The sequence below is a fragment of the Spea bombifrons genome, chromosome 4 (genome assembly GCF_027358695.1).
Source record: "Spea bombifrons isolate aSpeBom1 chromosome 4, aSpeBom1.2.pri, whole genome shotgun sequence".
Classification (NCBI taxonomy): Eukaryota; Metazoa; Chordata; class Amphibia; order Anura; family Pelobatidae; genus Spea; species Spea bombifrons.
Window position 1 is genome coordinate 46,915,195 of NC_071090.1, and position 16,999 is coordinate 46,932,193.

The window sequence follows — 16,999 nt, forward strand, 5'->3', positions numbered from 1 at the left end:
AGTTTAATAAAAATAGTTTGAATAAGAGAGAAATATGCCCAGAAAAGGCCCAGTTGCTTAGATACCAGGCTATGAAGCTAAAGCGCATCATACATAATGATTAGAAATGTTCTACGACATGTTTATTCCATAGTGGGTTTTTATCCAACTTTCCCCAATCCACATACTACAGACAGCTCTTGACCACTGTAAAAGATGGTGTTGTTGAAGATAATGCCAGTGGCACGGACAGTGAATTAGAGCCTCAGTGTTAATGCCAGATGCCATGTTATCAGTTTAGTATCCCGTATTTGACGGTTTATCCCAGTGTTTGATACATTTGTTGGATTAAATTAGCACCATGCAGATTCAACTATAAAAAGTAATGTTGGAAATGGCTTTTACAACACAGCGAACTGATCCATTGCATCGCATCTGACATTTCACTATGCCTCACAGCGTGCTTCTGAAATAAGGACTATTGATTTCATCAAAGCAAATATACATTATTTAAAATTCTCTTATGCTTGGCGGAATAAATACATGATTTACTCTACCGATTAAAGTAGAGAACTTGATTCAATTTTGTCTGTGGTGGCAAAATGCCATTGATTGATTGCTGAAGGCTGAGTTTTAGTTCATGCATTTTGCGCTGGTTATATAATATTAATGCAGTAATTACACACTTACTGGACCAGACATGATATCCCAAAATAACTAAACCGGATCAATATGGCACGCAGTAGCTTCACAATTTGGAGAATACAACAACCGTCCAGCATATAGCTGGACTGGCCCTCATTTTTATTAGGCAGTAAATTAAGCTCATGTTACTAAATACACGAATGTATAAACATTAATGTGTATCTTTATTTTCTAAATAAAGAATCATTGTTATTTCCATATGAGTTATGTGCTTTCATTATGTCCAGATATTTCTTTTTTTTTAATATTTATTTATTTTTGTCCAGATATTTCGATCCTCTTCTTGTTCATAGCATTTACCTACCACAAGTTTTATGTAAACGCATAATATATAATAAACACATAAGAAAACTGATTTTCATAGCCTCAACCCCATGTCATGCTGGGGATTATATACAAATTTGCTTTAGTGTTAAGACCACTTTTTAAACTTAACACTGTTTCAGTTGACGTATGTTTTAAGGACTGGTGCCATTAAAAATAAATGACATAGAAATTATATTATATGGTGCTCTTAACCCTTTGGTATTACAGTAGATGCCCACTGATGGTGTTCACTAATGCTTGAACTCTTGCTATTTAATATTTTATATAATCTCTAGATTGTAAGCTTGCGAGCAGGGCTCTCTCCACCAAATGTATCGGTTTGTCTTAGTCTGTCAATTCTTGTCATATCCCTTGAATTTATGTATTGTATTAAGCGCTGCGTAAACTGTTGGCGCTATATAAATAAAGGATAATAATAATAATAATAATAATAATAACCATGCTGGTCTAATCATTTTAATTATATTATAACTGAATTGTAAATATTTAGATATCTCCACTTTGTAGTAATGATGTATCCTCTCATAATATACAAACATTGTATCTTATTGGATTTGTGTTTTGTCACATGGCTATGATCTTAATCATGGGTGCTCTAGGCAAGTGCCTGTCCTGTATAGAATCTAGCCATGGATCATTCAGAGTACTCATGTGTTAGATATTTGGTTTGCTTAAATATCTAAATGTCTCTGTGACCAAAGATCAGTGGAAACCATAGCTTCTAAGGCTTCTTAAACAGGTCAATTTATTGTACAAATCACATCTATGCATTCAGCAACAGTCTCTAACAGTGCTAATGATAGCAAAAAGATGATGCAACTTGAGTGCTGTAGCCTCTTCTTGAAACAATGAAGGAGAGAGTAAAGATAGGGAGAAGAGAGGTAGAGAGGGAAAGAGGTTGTGTCTGTGTCCTCTAACAAGTTTGTATACCCTTTTTCTATATTGTTTAGTATGAAGTAATTACCATCTATGGCAAGGGCATGTCTATAGATGTGGCCATTAGATTACATTATACAAGTCATCCAAAGAGCATCCCCTAGTAGTTCTGACACATGTTCCTGTCACTCATGTTTTACTTATACTTAATGTGAAGATATATTTAGAATAAAGAAAGCAAGGATTTCTTGCATCATGGAGAGAATGTAAGGATCTATGTAACGAGATATGGTGCTCTCTCCAAGGACAAGTCATTGGTGAGAGCAATGAGTGATCAATTAGTCATATGTCCAGTAGAAAGCTGGATCTACCTACTCCTGTATTAAACCATAGCCAATCACTTAGCAAGTTGCTTCTAAGAAAGAATCACACATAGAATCCATATAGCTATACAACAAAACATGCTTACCCTTAATCCATATTTGTGGCACATGATGTTACTAATATTAAATATAGATTATGTTAGCCCATTTACAAATTGTAACTGTAGATGTACGATAAGGGGAAACCTTACCACCCTGTGAAATCCTATCTGTGCATTTAGATACTATATTATATACAATAAAACAAATATTTTATTGAACATTTTATGGAACTCTTTTTTTCTCACTGAAATGCTGAAAAAATATTTTTTATAAGATAACCAATTTAAGATACAATTTAGACTATAAACATACAGGATAACTGGTTTGTTTTCATTGTGATTCATTAACATGGTAAAAAAAAAAACCTATCCGCTATAAACAAATATTTAACCATATGATATTGTACTGTAATTATTTCATATTAAATACAATCAAATAAATGTAAGGAGCTTCAAATTCTGCTCCTTGATTAAGCAGGGACAGAATCTGTGCTGGAAATAATCCTTTCATCACAGGTCACTATTCACATACAACCTCATTAAGGTTTCTTAGATCTTCTTTGGAAAAGATGAAGTCACCTCTGAGTCATTTCAGGCAATTTGCAGGATTCCCCACAATCCCACGGCCCTGTGAAAAATTGCTTTAGCTATATATAGCGCTCAGACCTAACTGAGAAAAGAACATTAAAGCTACTCAATGGGAACTGTTACAGCAATAATAATATATATTTTTTAGCATTCTCAAATTTAAACGTACAACAGATAATGATGTATGGTTAATTAAAAAAATAAGGGGCAAATCATTTTATTTCATTTGGTTTTGCATGTAATATTCTTAAATCCACTGATAAATGTTAGTTCTGTTAGAAAATTCAGTACTATTTCATAAAATATTTGTATGTTTATATTCAAGGCAAATATACTAATGTATGCAATGTAATTCCCCACACAAGTTAATTAAGCATTATGTAGGTTACTGAATAATGTATATAAAAGGTAATGTGTGTGTCAAAAACTAATTCTAGATCAAACTGGAACATTAATAAAAAGTACAAATGATGTTCCTGTGTCATCAATCCTTTAGATCTGTATCAATCCCTACTGGATTGTTATATCAATGAGACTGAGAAGGAAGGAGGATTTGGGATAATCCCACTATTAAACATAGAGCTGCAGATTATTACATGATGAATAAACTGTATAAATCTCAGAGAGTATTACCAAACAACTGACCATTCGCTCAATGATTATGTAAGCCTGAATAACAATGTTTTAGATATATCCAGATGTTTTCTGCAAAGTATGCTTCAGAAGAATGACTTGGACAAGTAGTGGCATGCAGCATTTAAGAGTTATTAGAAGATGAACTATTTCATTTATTGACCATATGTGGTCAGTATATAAGAGCAGGATGCGGACTAGTCTGGAGCATATTAAATAATGGAAAGCAATAAGACAGCAAAGCTTCCTGCAAATAATAATGGATATTCAGTTAAAGGCCATAAGTTTATTACTGCACTTGGGGAATGAGCTGCTCCCTGTTTTACTGTCCATTTTCCAGCCTCTGTAATATAGTTATATTGATAGTATTAGACACAAACTTGTTAAATTAATTTAGCTTTTTCAATTCCAGTGTGAAAGACGTGTGTAATGTACATGTGGATTGGTAGATATGGCATGACATATTTGCAAACTCAGTGCAAGCTGGAGCAGCTTTTGGGAACTGGACATCCCCAACACTTCACATTTAGGATAGGGCTGGAGATTTGGTATTGGGGACAGAGTATCCCCAAGCATAACATCCCACACATGGTTTATACATTCTTCCCCCATTCTACCACTATTCTAATATATATATATATATATATATATATATATATATATATATATATATATTTATATTTATATATATATATAATCTATATTTTAGATTATTTTTTTATTATACCATTTTTTTGCATATGTTCAAACCTAATAATTGGCTGTGTTGCTCCATTTTTTTACCTTGCCCAAGTTAACATAAATGAAGCATCTCTGGCATCAATGCCAGCACTAGCCATGAGATTTAGTGAATAAGGTGTCTGCTGTCTTTCCAACAGGGCAGTTTACTGTTAGATCTCTTAGAAGCCTCATCTCACTTTTCGTCAAAATTAATTAACTCTGCCTGGTGAAGAAAAAAAAAACCTTTTGTGATTCTGGCAAATTAGTAATAGATTTCCAAATATCTGATATGATTCCCAATTATCTCTATACTGTAAGGCTGATAAGAAACAAAATCCATAGACAAATCCTTTCAACGTTATCAATATTTATTTCCTACAGGCATTGCCTGCTTCTGTTAGATAAAACCAAAACAAAGTAATTGCTATATATATATATATATATATATATATATATATATATATATATATATATATATACAGTACACACACACAAACACTTGGGAAAAACACTAGACTTTATCCAGCAGTCACAGATTTAGTGACAGTGACAGAAGAGGGTCATTTCCTTAATGATATCTACTCTCCTGAACCTTGGTTTGAGGATGCTGTGAAACAGTGTGCAGGGTTACTTTGGAACCTATCTATCTATCTATCTATCTATCTTATATATACATATATATATATATGTCATTAATAAGAAGAGCATGTTTTGTATGTCGGTGCCACACCAGTAAGCATAAACGTAATAAATCTACATATAATAGACAGATTGAATGGAGCAGGCTGCGAGTGCTGCAGAGATCAGTACGAGGTCTGCCGGTTATTTCTCGGTTATGTCGCATGCTTGCCCCTGGGAAACAGGCAGCGGACAGAATCCGCTCAGCATCCGCTCTCCATCCCTCATACACCGCATTACATCTTCCTAATGCCGGGGAGGGAACCAAGTGAACGATAAAGAAATGGATACATCGCAACGCCCCAGGCTCACATGTAACACGGCATTTGTTTACATGACACAGATCGCTTCTCTTCATGAGCGCCAGACCCCGGGATATGGAACGCAGGACCGCGATGGGGAAGCGGATCTTTTGCTGAAGTCATTGGGCTGGAGCTGCCCGAGGTGCTGAAACCCGCAATGGTGCTGGAGCTGCCCGCGGTGCTGAAGGAAGCCCCAGCAGAGGCGAGCGGTTTGCAGGGCGCAGGCGGCCATAACATATCGACGCTGTTGGGTTTGCACTTAGTGTGATTATAACAACACGCATGGGCTGAATAAACATTTCACACCCACATCCACCGCACTGAGCCATCCGCCATGTATCTCACGGCTATAATTATCGCCACCTACATCCCGACTGCTACTGACTGTCCGGCATTAATCTATTCGGCGTCCATAACAGACGCGGTCCCACCGAATCCAACAGGTTAACGCCAGTCTCCGTGCCGCCTCATCATTGGTAATGTTATTGCTGCATTTTCACGCTAAGAACCTTACCTGCTGCTGTGAAGAGTAACAGACACATCAAAGGGAAGCGGCAGCTCTTCTGCATGCTGGTGCTCGAAGACCCCATGCTTTAGATCAGCACGCCCGAGATGCGCTGATCCTCTCCCTTGCTGATCCTTAGCAGCTGCTCGATCCGGGCTCTGCAGCTTCTCCCCGAGCCGCGCACACTGTTCCTGTCTGGCTCCAGGCTGCCGCCGCTGCTGCTGCTGCCGCCTGCACTACCACGTGCGCCCGGGCGGCCACTCAGCTGCTGCGGCTGCTGTGTAATCGAGCCGAGGAAACTTGTGCTCATCAAACAAAGGGCACACGGTGCTCCCCTGCCAAGGGCTCTTATGGAAGTGAAGGCTTTCAAAGCACTTTCCCCCTGGGGGTACAGGACTAATGTATTTCCTGCACACACTGTAAGTGATGGGGTGTGTGGGGGGGGTGAACTCTGCCAAGCCTAGACAGAAAAGATTCACAGAGTACTGCATGTTTGTGGCTTATCCAATATTATGCAACTCTTATTAATCTACAGCCTAATGGATCAATTTAATTTTAGAGAAGAGTATGCCTGAGGGTCTCTCAGATCTAAAATAGAACCAGCATACAGTGAATACCTATCTATATTATATTAGGACTGTACACACAAATAGAAATGTATTTTATATATATATATATATATATATATATATATATATATACGGTATATATACCGTATTGGCTCGGATATAGGCCGCCCCCGTATATAGGCCGCACCCTAAAAGTTTGGTGCTTTTTTAAAGAAAAAGTTTTTTTTCTTTAAAAAAGCACCAAAAAAAACATGCTGCCACTCTGTCTCCCCCCCGAGATACGCTGCCGCTGTCCTCCCTCCCCGCGATACGCTGCCGCTGTCCTCCCTCCCCGCGATACGCTGCCGCTGTCCTCCCTCCCCGCGATACGCTGCCGCTGTCCTCCCTCCCCGAGATCCGCGGCCGCTGTCCTCCCTCCCCGAGATCCGCTGCCGCTGTCCTCCCTCACCGCGATCCGCTGCCGCTGTCCTCCCTCCCCGCGATCCGCTGCCGCTGTCCTCCCTCCCCGCGATACGCTGCCGCTGTCCTCCCTCCCCGCGATACGCTGCCGCTGTCCTCCTCTGCCCCCCCTCCTCGACTTACCGGAGCAGACTCCCGGGTGTCTTGCGGGGCCGGCGAGGGACATCTACGCAATACGCGTATGCAACTTCCGGTACCGGAAGTTGCATGCGCGTATTGCGTAAATGTCTCCCGCCGGCCCCGCAAGACACCCGGGAGTCTGCTCCGGTAAGTCGGGGGTGGGCAGAGGTAAAACGCTTAGATAACCTCCCGTGCCGGCACCCCCCCCCCCCCCCGTGGGAAGTGCTGGCAGGGGAGGCTGTCTGAGCGTATCGGGGAGAAGGATGCAGGTCCCCTGCACCGCTGCGGGGGATCTGTATCTTAACCCCGCTGCCTGCCCGGCGCCCGGGACTGCATGTCCCGGGCGTCGGGCGCTAGAGCCCGAATATAGGCCGCACCCCCACTTTAAAAACTTAAAGTGGGGGAAAAAAGTGCGGCCTATATTCGAGCCAATACGGTATATATATATATATATATATATATATATATATATATATACATATATACGCTTTGGAATTAAAACGAGTTATGTTTAAATTTGAATTAGATTTAAATTAGATCTATATCTAAGTCACCATAACGAACAATCACATTCCGTTTTGACAGTGCTGGCGGAAAAAGTAAGTGGATTTAATAAATGGTTGAACCTCATTTGGCAGCAATAAGCTTAAACAAGTGGCTGATCAGCAGGCTTGCACATCAATTCTTCCTTTCAGAACTGTTTAAGCTCAGCCATATTCTTAGGATCATCAAACTTCTACTGAGCTTCAGCTAGTAGACAGTCATCTTGACATTATCCTGTATAATACCTTGATAAACTTGAGAATTCATCTCGATGATGGCATGCTCTCAAGGCCCTGAGGCAGCAAAAGTAGCCCCAAATCATAATGCTCTTCCCACCATACTTCACTGTTGGGATGATGTTTTCAAGTTGGTATGCGGTCATACGTAGTGCTGTGTGTTTTTTTTCTGAACAATTCAACCAATTCAACCTTAGTTTCATCAAACTACTTTTCATCAAAGTGCTCTTTTAGAAACTTCATATGCGCAGCAATCTCTTTTTTGTGAGCAATGGCTTCCTCAGTGGTGTGTCCTTCTATGGACTTCATGCCTGATCAATGTTCCAATGATTCCTTCAAGCCTTTAGCGGCTACTCGAGGGTTCTTTTTAATCTCGTTGAGCATTCTGCACTGTGCCCTTGGATTCATCTTAGCGGGGCACCCACTTCAAGAAAGAGTAGCCACAATACTAAAGTTTCAATTTATAACCAATTTGTCTATCTGTATATAGATGAATATGTAAATGCTAGAAATTACTTTGTAACCCATTCCAGCTTTTAACAATTATCGACTGTAGGTCTTCTGAAATGTGACCCATGCCTTGCAAAAAAAAGACATCAGCTGATGCTTCTTGTGCAGAACAACTCAAAATGTTTTAGTGGTTTTTATAGGTCAGTAACTCTAAAACAAACCTCCAATCCTGTTTCATTGATTAGACTCCAGGTTTGCTAGGTCTTGACTCCAAGTAGCTTTTGTTGAAGTTGGTTCATATACTTTGTCCAACCCACACTCTGAGTGTTTTTAGTTTTGTATTTAATATGGATGAGAATAATATAGGAATGTGTGTTATACGTTAAAACAGATTGTGTGTTCATTTATTGTAACTTAGATGAATGTCAGGCCTTATTTTAAGACAACGTTATACATAAATGCTGGCAAAATGTCTCTAAGTGTTTTAATTACAGTTCTACATAAAGACAACAGAGTCTAGAACAGGGCTTTAGACATCATTTTCACCCTAGCTGTATGCTACTTTTGTGCAGTTCATTTTGGCAAATATATGTTTTGGGGTAAATAACAGGTATACATATATATATATATATATATATATATATATATATGGATATATATATGTATGTATGTTTGGATATATATATATGCAACAACATGTAGTTCTGCAAATTGAGCATGGCCACTCTTTTTTTTTGTTAGCCAAATGTTTTGGGTCATTATTGAGCCTTCAGCTTGGGCTTGCCCCTGGGCTTTAACTGTGCTTTATATAGCACCAAACAAACTCTTCTTGCAGAAGAAGCTCATTGGAGTTTGAGGTTATCATGTCGTCAGTGAGTTGAAACCACATTTATTCTAAAAATGGTCATATGAACCCTCAGGTTAGGAAATAAACTTTTAGTAAAAAAAAAAGATATCTCATATATTTTCTAACTTGACTACAACCTAACTGAACTTGGCTATTCATTCACACCAAGAGATAAAATAATTATTCTTTAAAAATCTTGACATGTTTAAGTGTTAAGCCATATGTGTACATGTCTATATAATCCATCCCCTGGTTCTCACAGATCAATGGGGGGTCCTTAGCAGTGAGTCTGTCTCCGTATATGGTATCACTAACTATGGGTTATCGCTATGGCTCAGGTGCTCCGCAAACTAAGCAGGAGCTGAGCCAAACTGTAGGCATGGCACATCAAGCCAATCCAGAGACACCAACTAGATTTACAGTGCGCTCCACAAATATTGACACCCTTGGTAAATTTATTGTTAAACCTTTTGATATTTTCTTCAAAAATACATAAAAGTGCTCTGCTGTCATGGATATCAAATTATTGCAAACACAACACGGCTTATATAAAAAAATGTTAAATATCAGTGTGGCACAATTATTGGCACCATTTTAGTTAATACTTTGTGATACCTCCCTTTGCCAAGATAACAGAAGAGTCATCTTCTATATGCCTGATGAGGTTGGATAATACATGGCAAGGGATCTGAGACCATTCCTCCATACAGAATCTCTCCAGACTCTTCAAATGTCGAGGTTGACGCTGGTGGACTCTGCTCTCAGTTCACCGCACAGGTTTTCGATGGGGTTCAGGTCAGGGGACTGTGATGGTTATGGTATGTCCTTGATTTTATGGTCAGTAACCCATTTTTGTGTTGATTTTGATGTATGTTTTGGATCACTGCCCTGAAAGATCTAACCATGGCCCATTTTAGGCTTTCTGGCAGAGGCAGTCGGGTATTCATTTTATATGTGTTGATATTTGATGTCCATGATGCCATGTATCCTAACAGATTGTCCAGGTGCTCTGGCAGAGAAAAAACAGCCCAAAACATTAAAGAGCCACCACTATATTTAACTGTGGGCATGAGGTATTTTTTCATGCTCTGTTTTAGTGTCATCTGACCGTAGAACCCAATCAAATTTTTAGTTCCAGTAGTGTCTGTCTGGCCAACTGAAGACGGTTTGGTTTTGGATGAGAGTAGAGGCTTTTTTCTTGAAATCCCCCCAGACAACTTGTGGTAAGATAGGTAAGGTCAGATTGTAGTTTTGGAGAGTTTCTGACTCGAAGACGCAACTCACTTCTGCAATTCTCCAGACACACATTCTCTTGCCAGGTTAATTCATAACATTTCCAGTTGACTAACTTCTTAATTATTGCCCTGGTGGTAGAAATGGGCATTTTCAATGCTTTTGCTATTGTCTTATAGCCACTTCCCATTTCGTAAAGCTCAACAACCTTTTGCCGTGCAGCTATATTCCGTGGTCTTACCCATTGTGATGAATGACTAAGAGAATTTAGCCTATGTGTCAGGAAGTCACAGTTAAACTATTTCCTGTTCCTAATCACACAGGTGTCATAAAAAAATAATATATCACTGGGGATTTATTTCAAATATATTTTGCTCATATGAATTCAGAGGGGTGCCAATAATTGTGGCACACAAATATGCAACTTTTTTTTTTGTTGATAAACCTATGTTATGTTTGCAATTGTTCGATACCCATGGTAGAAGAGTGTTTTTGTGTATTGTATATCACTAAAACTCAATGTACTGTATGCTTGTTTGAATACAACCTGGAAAATCAACAACAATGTAATTGTGCACACTCACCGTGCTCACCGTGGCATCACTGACCATTCTTCCACAATGGAGTTGGTCTGTGTTTCCGCGACTACCCCTGCCGCAGGAGAGGAGCCCCATGTACCAAGTGGAGACCAATCTGGCTTCCCACATCATCCAGCAACAGGACTTGATAACATTTTTGTTCATTTGGTATACCAAAGGTTTCATACTTTTTTCAGTTGAATTATTTGAGACAGACTGGATATTGAGAGGTGAAGGGTGACAGGAAGACAACAAGTGTTAGGGGAATGGAGATCACTGCACCATTGACATTGAGGGAAACTGTTGAGGGAATGTTAGCATTGGAGGGAGGAAAGGTGACAAGTTTTGAAGAGATTGAGTTTTAGGAAAATGTGCAAATATCCAAGAGCAGAGCAGTAGGAAGAGAGCATGCTTTTTTTAGTTTAGGATGTCACACGTAGAATGAAACATTCGGCAACTACGTTCAGTAGTGCAGGAGCAATGTCAAAGGTGTCGGGTTATTGTGTGCCAGGGTTGGAAACATGAGCGTCTCGAAGAGCTAGTAGTAGTTGGGGCTAAATCCTCAAGAGCAGACGTGAGGGTGGAGTTATAGAGAGGAAAAGCAAGGTTAGGGCATGATATGTTTGAGATTGAGAGAGAGAAGAGTAAAGGATGAGTAAACTGGATGAGAATTTCTGAAGGTTGAGAGAGCTAAGGTCTCTGTTTAGGCAAGATTGTTGGGAAAAAAGGGAAGGACTAGAAGGCAAAGTGAGAGAGCAGGATAGGATGTGGTTGTCAGAGAGGGGGAATGGGAAATTAGAAGTGAGAGAGCACATGCTAGAAAAAATAAGGTCTAAGGCGTGACCATCATCGTGAGTAGGGGAGTATGCTGTGTGAGATCAAAGGAGGAGGTAATGGAAAAAAAATTCAAAGCCACACATTCAATGACTCAAATGGGGTGTCTACTGGGATGTTGACATCAGAGGACAGGAAATGGGAAGCCATGAGGAGAAGTGGTCAAAAAACATATTAGCAGGGTCAGGGGGCGGTATACAACAGTATATGCCCATATTCCAGGAGGGGAAAGAGACTAACAAGCACCTTTTCCTCTTGCAGCCCTTTGTCATTGTAAACGCCTGCTATGTACAGTCAAAAGTTGGGGGGGGGGAGTCAGCATAAATGGTTCTTATTCCATTCAGATAATGTCCATGGGGTATTATGGATTTAACTCAAATTATGGATTCAAATTTCTTTTACATAAAATCACATGCTGCTCCAATAACGTTATATACCTTAACTCCATAATATTGGGTATTGAAGTTAAACATACACTTTATGGGGAGGGGAAGAAATGTTATCAAACTAATATATCCTAGGTCATTTTTATAACATTTTTTTATGTAAATGACAACCATTTCACAGGGCACAGGGATGAGGTATACAGAAGATCAGGGTGGATATCTTACAGACTGTAGCGTTCAATTCAGATCTTCTATAGGATTGGTAACTAGTTGAAAGGTGACTTTACTGTGCATCGTAGGGTTAACCCAGTGAACTGCAAGGTAACGCAGTAATATTTCTTGAAAGCTATCTATTCACATTTAATTATGCATGAGCAGTACACATTTCCCTGACAATTCCTAATGGATTAGTAAGGCCAATGATACTAAATGTTTTACCTCAGCTGTCACTGAATGAACGCAACTGCCTTGAATTTCAGGGTTTGAATTTGAGTTTACTGTTTCTATAAAGCAAGTTTAGCACCATAAAGTAGGCAAATATTTCTTGTAAATAAGCATTTTTACACTAATTTTGGGAATCAATTGATTCCAGATGTGTCAGTTTGAAAATAATGCTTGAAATTTTTTACATAACTCCAATGCCTTGGCACTTTTATAAAGAGGAATTATAAAGGAAAGTGGTAAAAGTGATGTAGTCACCATGGTAACCACTGGAATGTTCCTGCTTGTTGTTCCACTTTGTCATCATAACTTCCCTTTATAACCTCCTCTGCGTGAGTATGAGGAAAGTACTGCCATCTAGTGGTCACTGAAAAATTACATCTCGTTTATTTTAATTTAACATGAGTATATCAACATTTATTTTTAAACAACAATAGTTTTGTAGCAAATACGAAAATTGTGATACTCTGAAAGTGTGGTGAAAATTCTGTAAAATTTACAATGCAGGTTTTTTTTGTCTTTTTCATCTCATGTGAGTAATTGTACACTGTTAGTTGATGGCAAATAGCTACTACTATTCTGGCCACTGGGTAAGGTGCTTTCTTTGACAGTTTCTTTTTGAATGGATGTATCTGATGACTGTCAGTCTAATACATATGAATGGTTATTTTTTTTAAATACAGTTTACAATTAAAGGTTCAAGTGCATTTTCCTACATGCAAATCAGTGCAGCCATATAGGGGTTCTTATGTCTGATTGAATTGAACTCCTTACTTCCTTTGTACCGCAAGCAGGGAGCATACCATGGTATGATACCTCCACATGCTCAAAAGAACTCTCAATGTAGTCAGTTGGAGTAGCAGAAGCCAACTTCTGAAAACTGTGATTGGCTGCTGCTTCAATGGGAGTGCAACTGATCATGTGTTAAAATTGTACATACTACCGTAATTTTGCCTGGTTTTAGTAGACATTAGACTCTTTTATAACTTCTATAACTAAACAATGCATGCTTCCGTTTGTACGTAGTGAAATGCATTACTGCGTATACCACACTAAAGTCAATATCTTAGGAGCTGACATGGAAATGTGAGGCTGAATCTGTCTCTTCTGGAAATATTCTGCCAGGAGAGAAATGTGCACGTTTTACCTACAGAGACCTGTTTACGTGTTGACCTTTTTAGAAGACACTCTAAGAGACAACAGCATATGCCGATCAATAAGGGATGACTTCTTCCCCTCTTTTGCAAACTAGTCTTGTATCACCTGTATCGATGTTTCCTTAATTAAGTTTAAAGGTAGGCTAATATTTAAGCAGTATATCCCTTCAAACGGGGTCAAGGTACAGCATACAATTCTATGAGAGAGTGCAAGAGCGGCACAGTGTACAACCTAGCATTTAGAATATATGAAGGAAGGTTTTGACCATTGCTAAAGTCTTGTTTTTAAGTTATTTGTACTGGATATCAATACTAAAGTTATTACACAACATTAAGGATGATTAATTTCACCCATTTAGAATACCTATATATGTTTTCCAGATAATTTGGTTTAAATTACTATTTCACCTAATGGAAACCTGTTAAAAAAGTGGGGTAATTTGCATTTAATTAATTTTCTGTCTTAAATTTCCCCTATCTGCTGTCCCCACTTAAAAAGCCACCATCAAACAGGGACAGTAGTTAAAAAACAAAACAAAAAAAAAAAACATGTAACTATTTGGAGGAGTAACAGGATGCTACTATAGCTACCCCCAGTGGAATACACAAAGGTGGGTTCTAATCCATATATCGGTGTCATCACAATTACATGAAATAAGTTATAGAACTTTAACATGTTGGCTTAGAAAAAGTGTCAGATCCACGTTAAACTTCTAAAGCACTAACCATAGAAAGCCTACAGGGATGCCTCTAGCCAGTTTTAAGTTTCAAAACTATAAAACATATACACTGTAGGTAAAGATATATCACCGGCTTACACAAAACTGCATACATATTACTGAAATGACCCATAATTGCCCCCACTTCTACAGTAAAACGTAAAAAGAGCTAGATATATTAAACTATGACAATTATATAGCTGACAGGGAAGCTGAGAAACACTCACCTGCTGAGAAAAACTTTTATCTTGTTGTTACCTACATGTATTTGCAATATTTCTGTCAAATGTTCCTTTATCAAATGCTGGTAATAAATCAAAATATAGTACTTTTATAACTTGTAAAGGCCTTTTTTTGTAGTTCTAACCATAAATTTAAAGTAGTGTTGAAGGTCAATACACCCACACAGTGAGCTGCGTGATATAAAAATGTGTCATCTAAAATGAATTAAATTTCACCAGCGCACCAATTTCTATTGGTAACTGTATGTTCTCACACATTATTTAATTGAAATCACCACTTCATAGTTATTTAAGAATGTTTTTGCTCATATGTAAATTGGCTTGCCAAACTCAACAAACTCAATATTCCATCATTCATCTGTTAGACATGTGGTTCTTTTCAACATATGGGCAAAGTCTCCCGTACTTAATGTAATAAGTATTGTTAAACCTCAAGTGAACCATGTCAGCTGGCTCTTTGTTTTACCTGGAATTTGTAACTTAGCGTAGCACAATATATATACGATTTGGCACGAGTTATTTAAATTGCTGATGGAATTTAACAAAGATATGCAGTGCAAATGCATTTGTATAATCATTTATGGTATGATTTAAAGCATATTTATTCTTATCCTGACTCATATAAAGTATCATTAAAGCACACAACAATAACTTAAATATAGAAACCTACAATCCACCATCGCAACAACACCTAACATAGCCCATTATAGATTAAAATAGACTTTCAGATCACAGTTGTATGTTAATGGATGTAGCATTTACCTAAAACATTGAGTAAGTGACCACACACTAATAGAATTCACTATTTCACTACTATTTTACTTACACTGTTGTCTTTGATCTCGCTTTTATATGACTAACTGGGGATGTTTCTCATCAATCTACAAGTTTGACAATAATCTGGTGGAAGCAGTAAGGGTAGGACTTGATAACCACATATTTTTCATGTTATGTTTATCTGTGATGTGACAATGATCTATAAACTGTGAGCCAGGTGAGGTTATGATGATAATGAGTCATTATGGTGGGGCTGCTTTGGCTTCGCGGATATTCAGGGACAGGGAGTGCCCATAAAATGTTAATGTTTAATCCATTGACTTTTATAGTAAAAAGTATATTGCCATAACATGCCTAACTCTTAGTAGGTACAGGGGCAGCTTAGTCACTCCATTCCAGCCCTGTTCCCCATAAGAAACTCACTGAAGATGGATCTTTACAATGTATACTGATATCAAGGATCACAACAATAAGAGCAATATCATTATAACCCAACTACTTCCCATTCAAAGTATGTTTATAGGACTATATAGTTTACTGCTTTTTAAATAAAATGATATAGTTTTTTTTCTTCGCTGGAAAAAGATACCTTAAATCACATGCTTTAATGGCTACAATGACTCCCAGATAAAAAAACAAATAACATTTCTGTGTGGTTTTATTAAATGTTTGCCTTTTATCAGAGAGAAAAAAATAAATTGAATTTGCGCTAGATTGTGTTTGTTTTGCAAATTCATGTCCAGTTCAGCACATCTGGTAATACATATTCTTAGTAAAAGGGAGAACAAAATGTTTCCCAGGCTGTGCTTTTCATACAAACTTTACGTCTGTTAATGTGAGTCTCAATAACATCAATGTAACAGCAGCACGCCAAAAGTGATAATAAAACACTTCAAAGAAAGAAAGGTAACCTGAAATAGGATTCATTTAAAATGCCTGATTATAATGAATAATAATTAATATAATGACATGTAAAAGTAAGGACACTCCGCTCTTAGCATTGCTAAATTCAGTTTAAATTAACTAAATTCACTATACTAAGTATATGTAGTTGTTTCCCCCTGTAAGTGGATTGTGTTCTCTTTGTTTTTTTTTTGTGTTTTTTTTTTTTTTTTTGCTTCACCATGCTCTTGCAACCAAAGCCTAGTTCTGGTCTTAGTTTTATTTTGCTTCCAGATTTTTAACACTGGTCCCAAAAAAACAAATATGTTTTTCATGTTGCACAGTATTTACTTATCCAGAGTGATTATGTTTTGTAAATAACAATTTTCATTTGTTTGTGGCTGCAAGCTTGTATTTTTATTGTCTTGGTGTAACAAGATCCAAATGAAATTCACACTTAACTAACTTTCCAGGACCCAGTACTGTAATCAAGCACACGCGCCTTTATGCACAGGTCCAGATACCATCAGTTGATGACAGCACATTACGTGAGGTGTGTTATGACATCATAGGGTATTCCTTGTCACACAACTAACTGACAAAAGGTTGTATTATGAGACCTATAGTATAAACAAATTTAATGAATTTAATGCCTTACAAACTATTGAATGTTTGTATGAACACTTTTTCCCAGTAAAATTCTGCCTTCCTAATTTGTAAACTACTAAGTGTAAACTAAGTTTACTACTAAGTGTAAACTACTTTTAATTCACACTGAAAAGACCTTTC

At 37.9% G+C, this 16,999-nt stretch overlaps 1 protein-coding gene across 1 annotated transcript in view; it reads right to left on the minus strand.

Moving 5' to 3' along the window:
* PTPRR (protein tyrosine phosphatase receptor type R) overlaps positions 1-5,926 on the minus strand; it is a 63,894-nt gene extending 57,968 nt beyond the window's left edge. The window contains exon 1 of the mRNA XM_053461997.1: positions 5,747-5,926. Within this exon, the coding sequence (XP_053317972.1) occupies positions 5,747-5,822 (76 nt within the window). The 5' untranslated portion in view covers positions 5,823-5,926. The remainder of the gene's footprint in view (positions 1-5,746) is intronic.
* Positions 5,927-16,999: the final 11,073 nt, after the last annotated feature.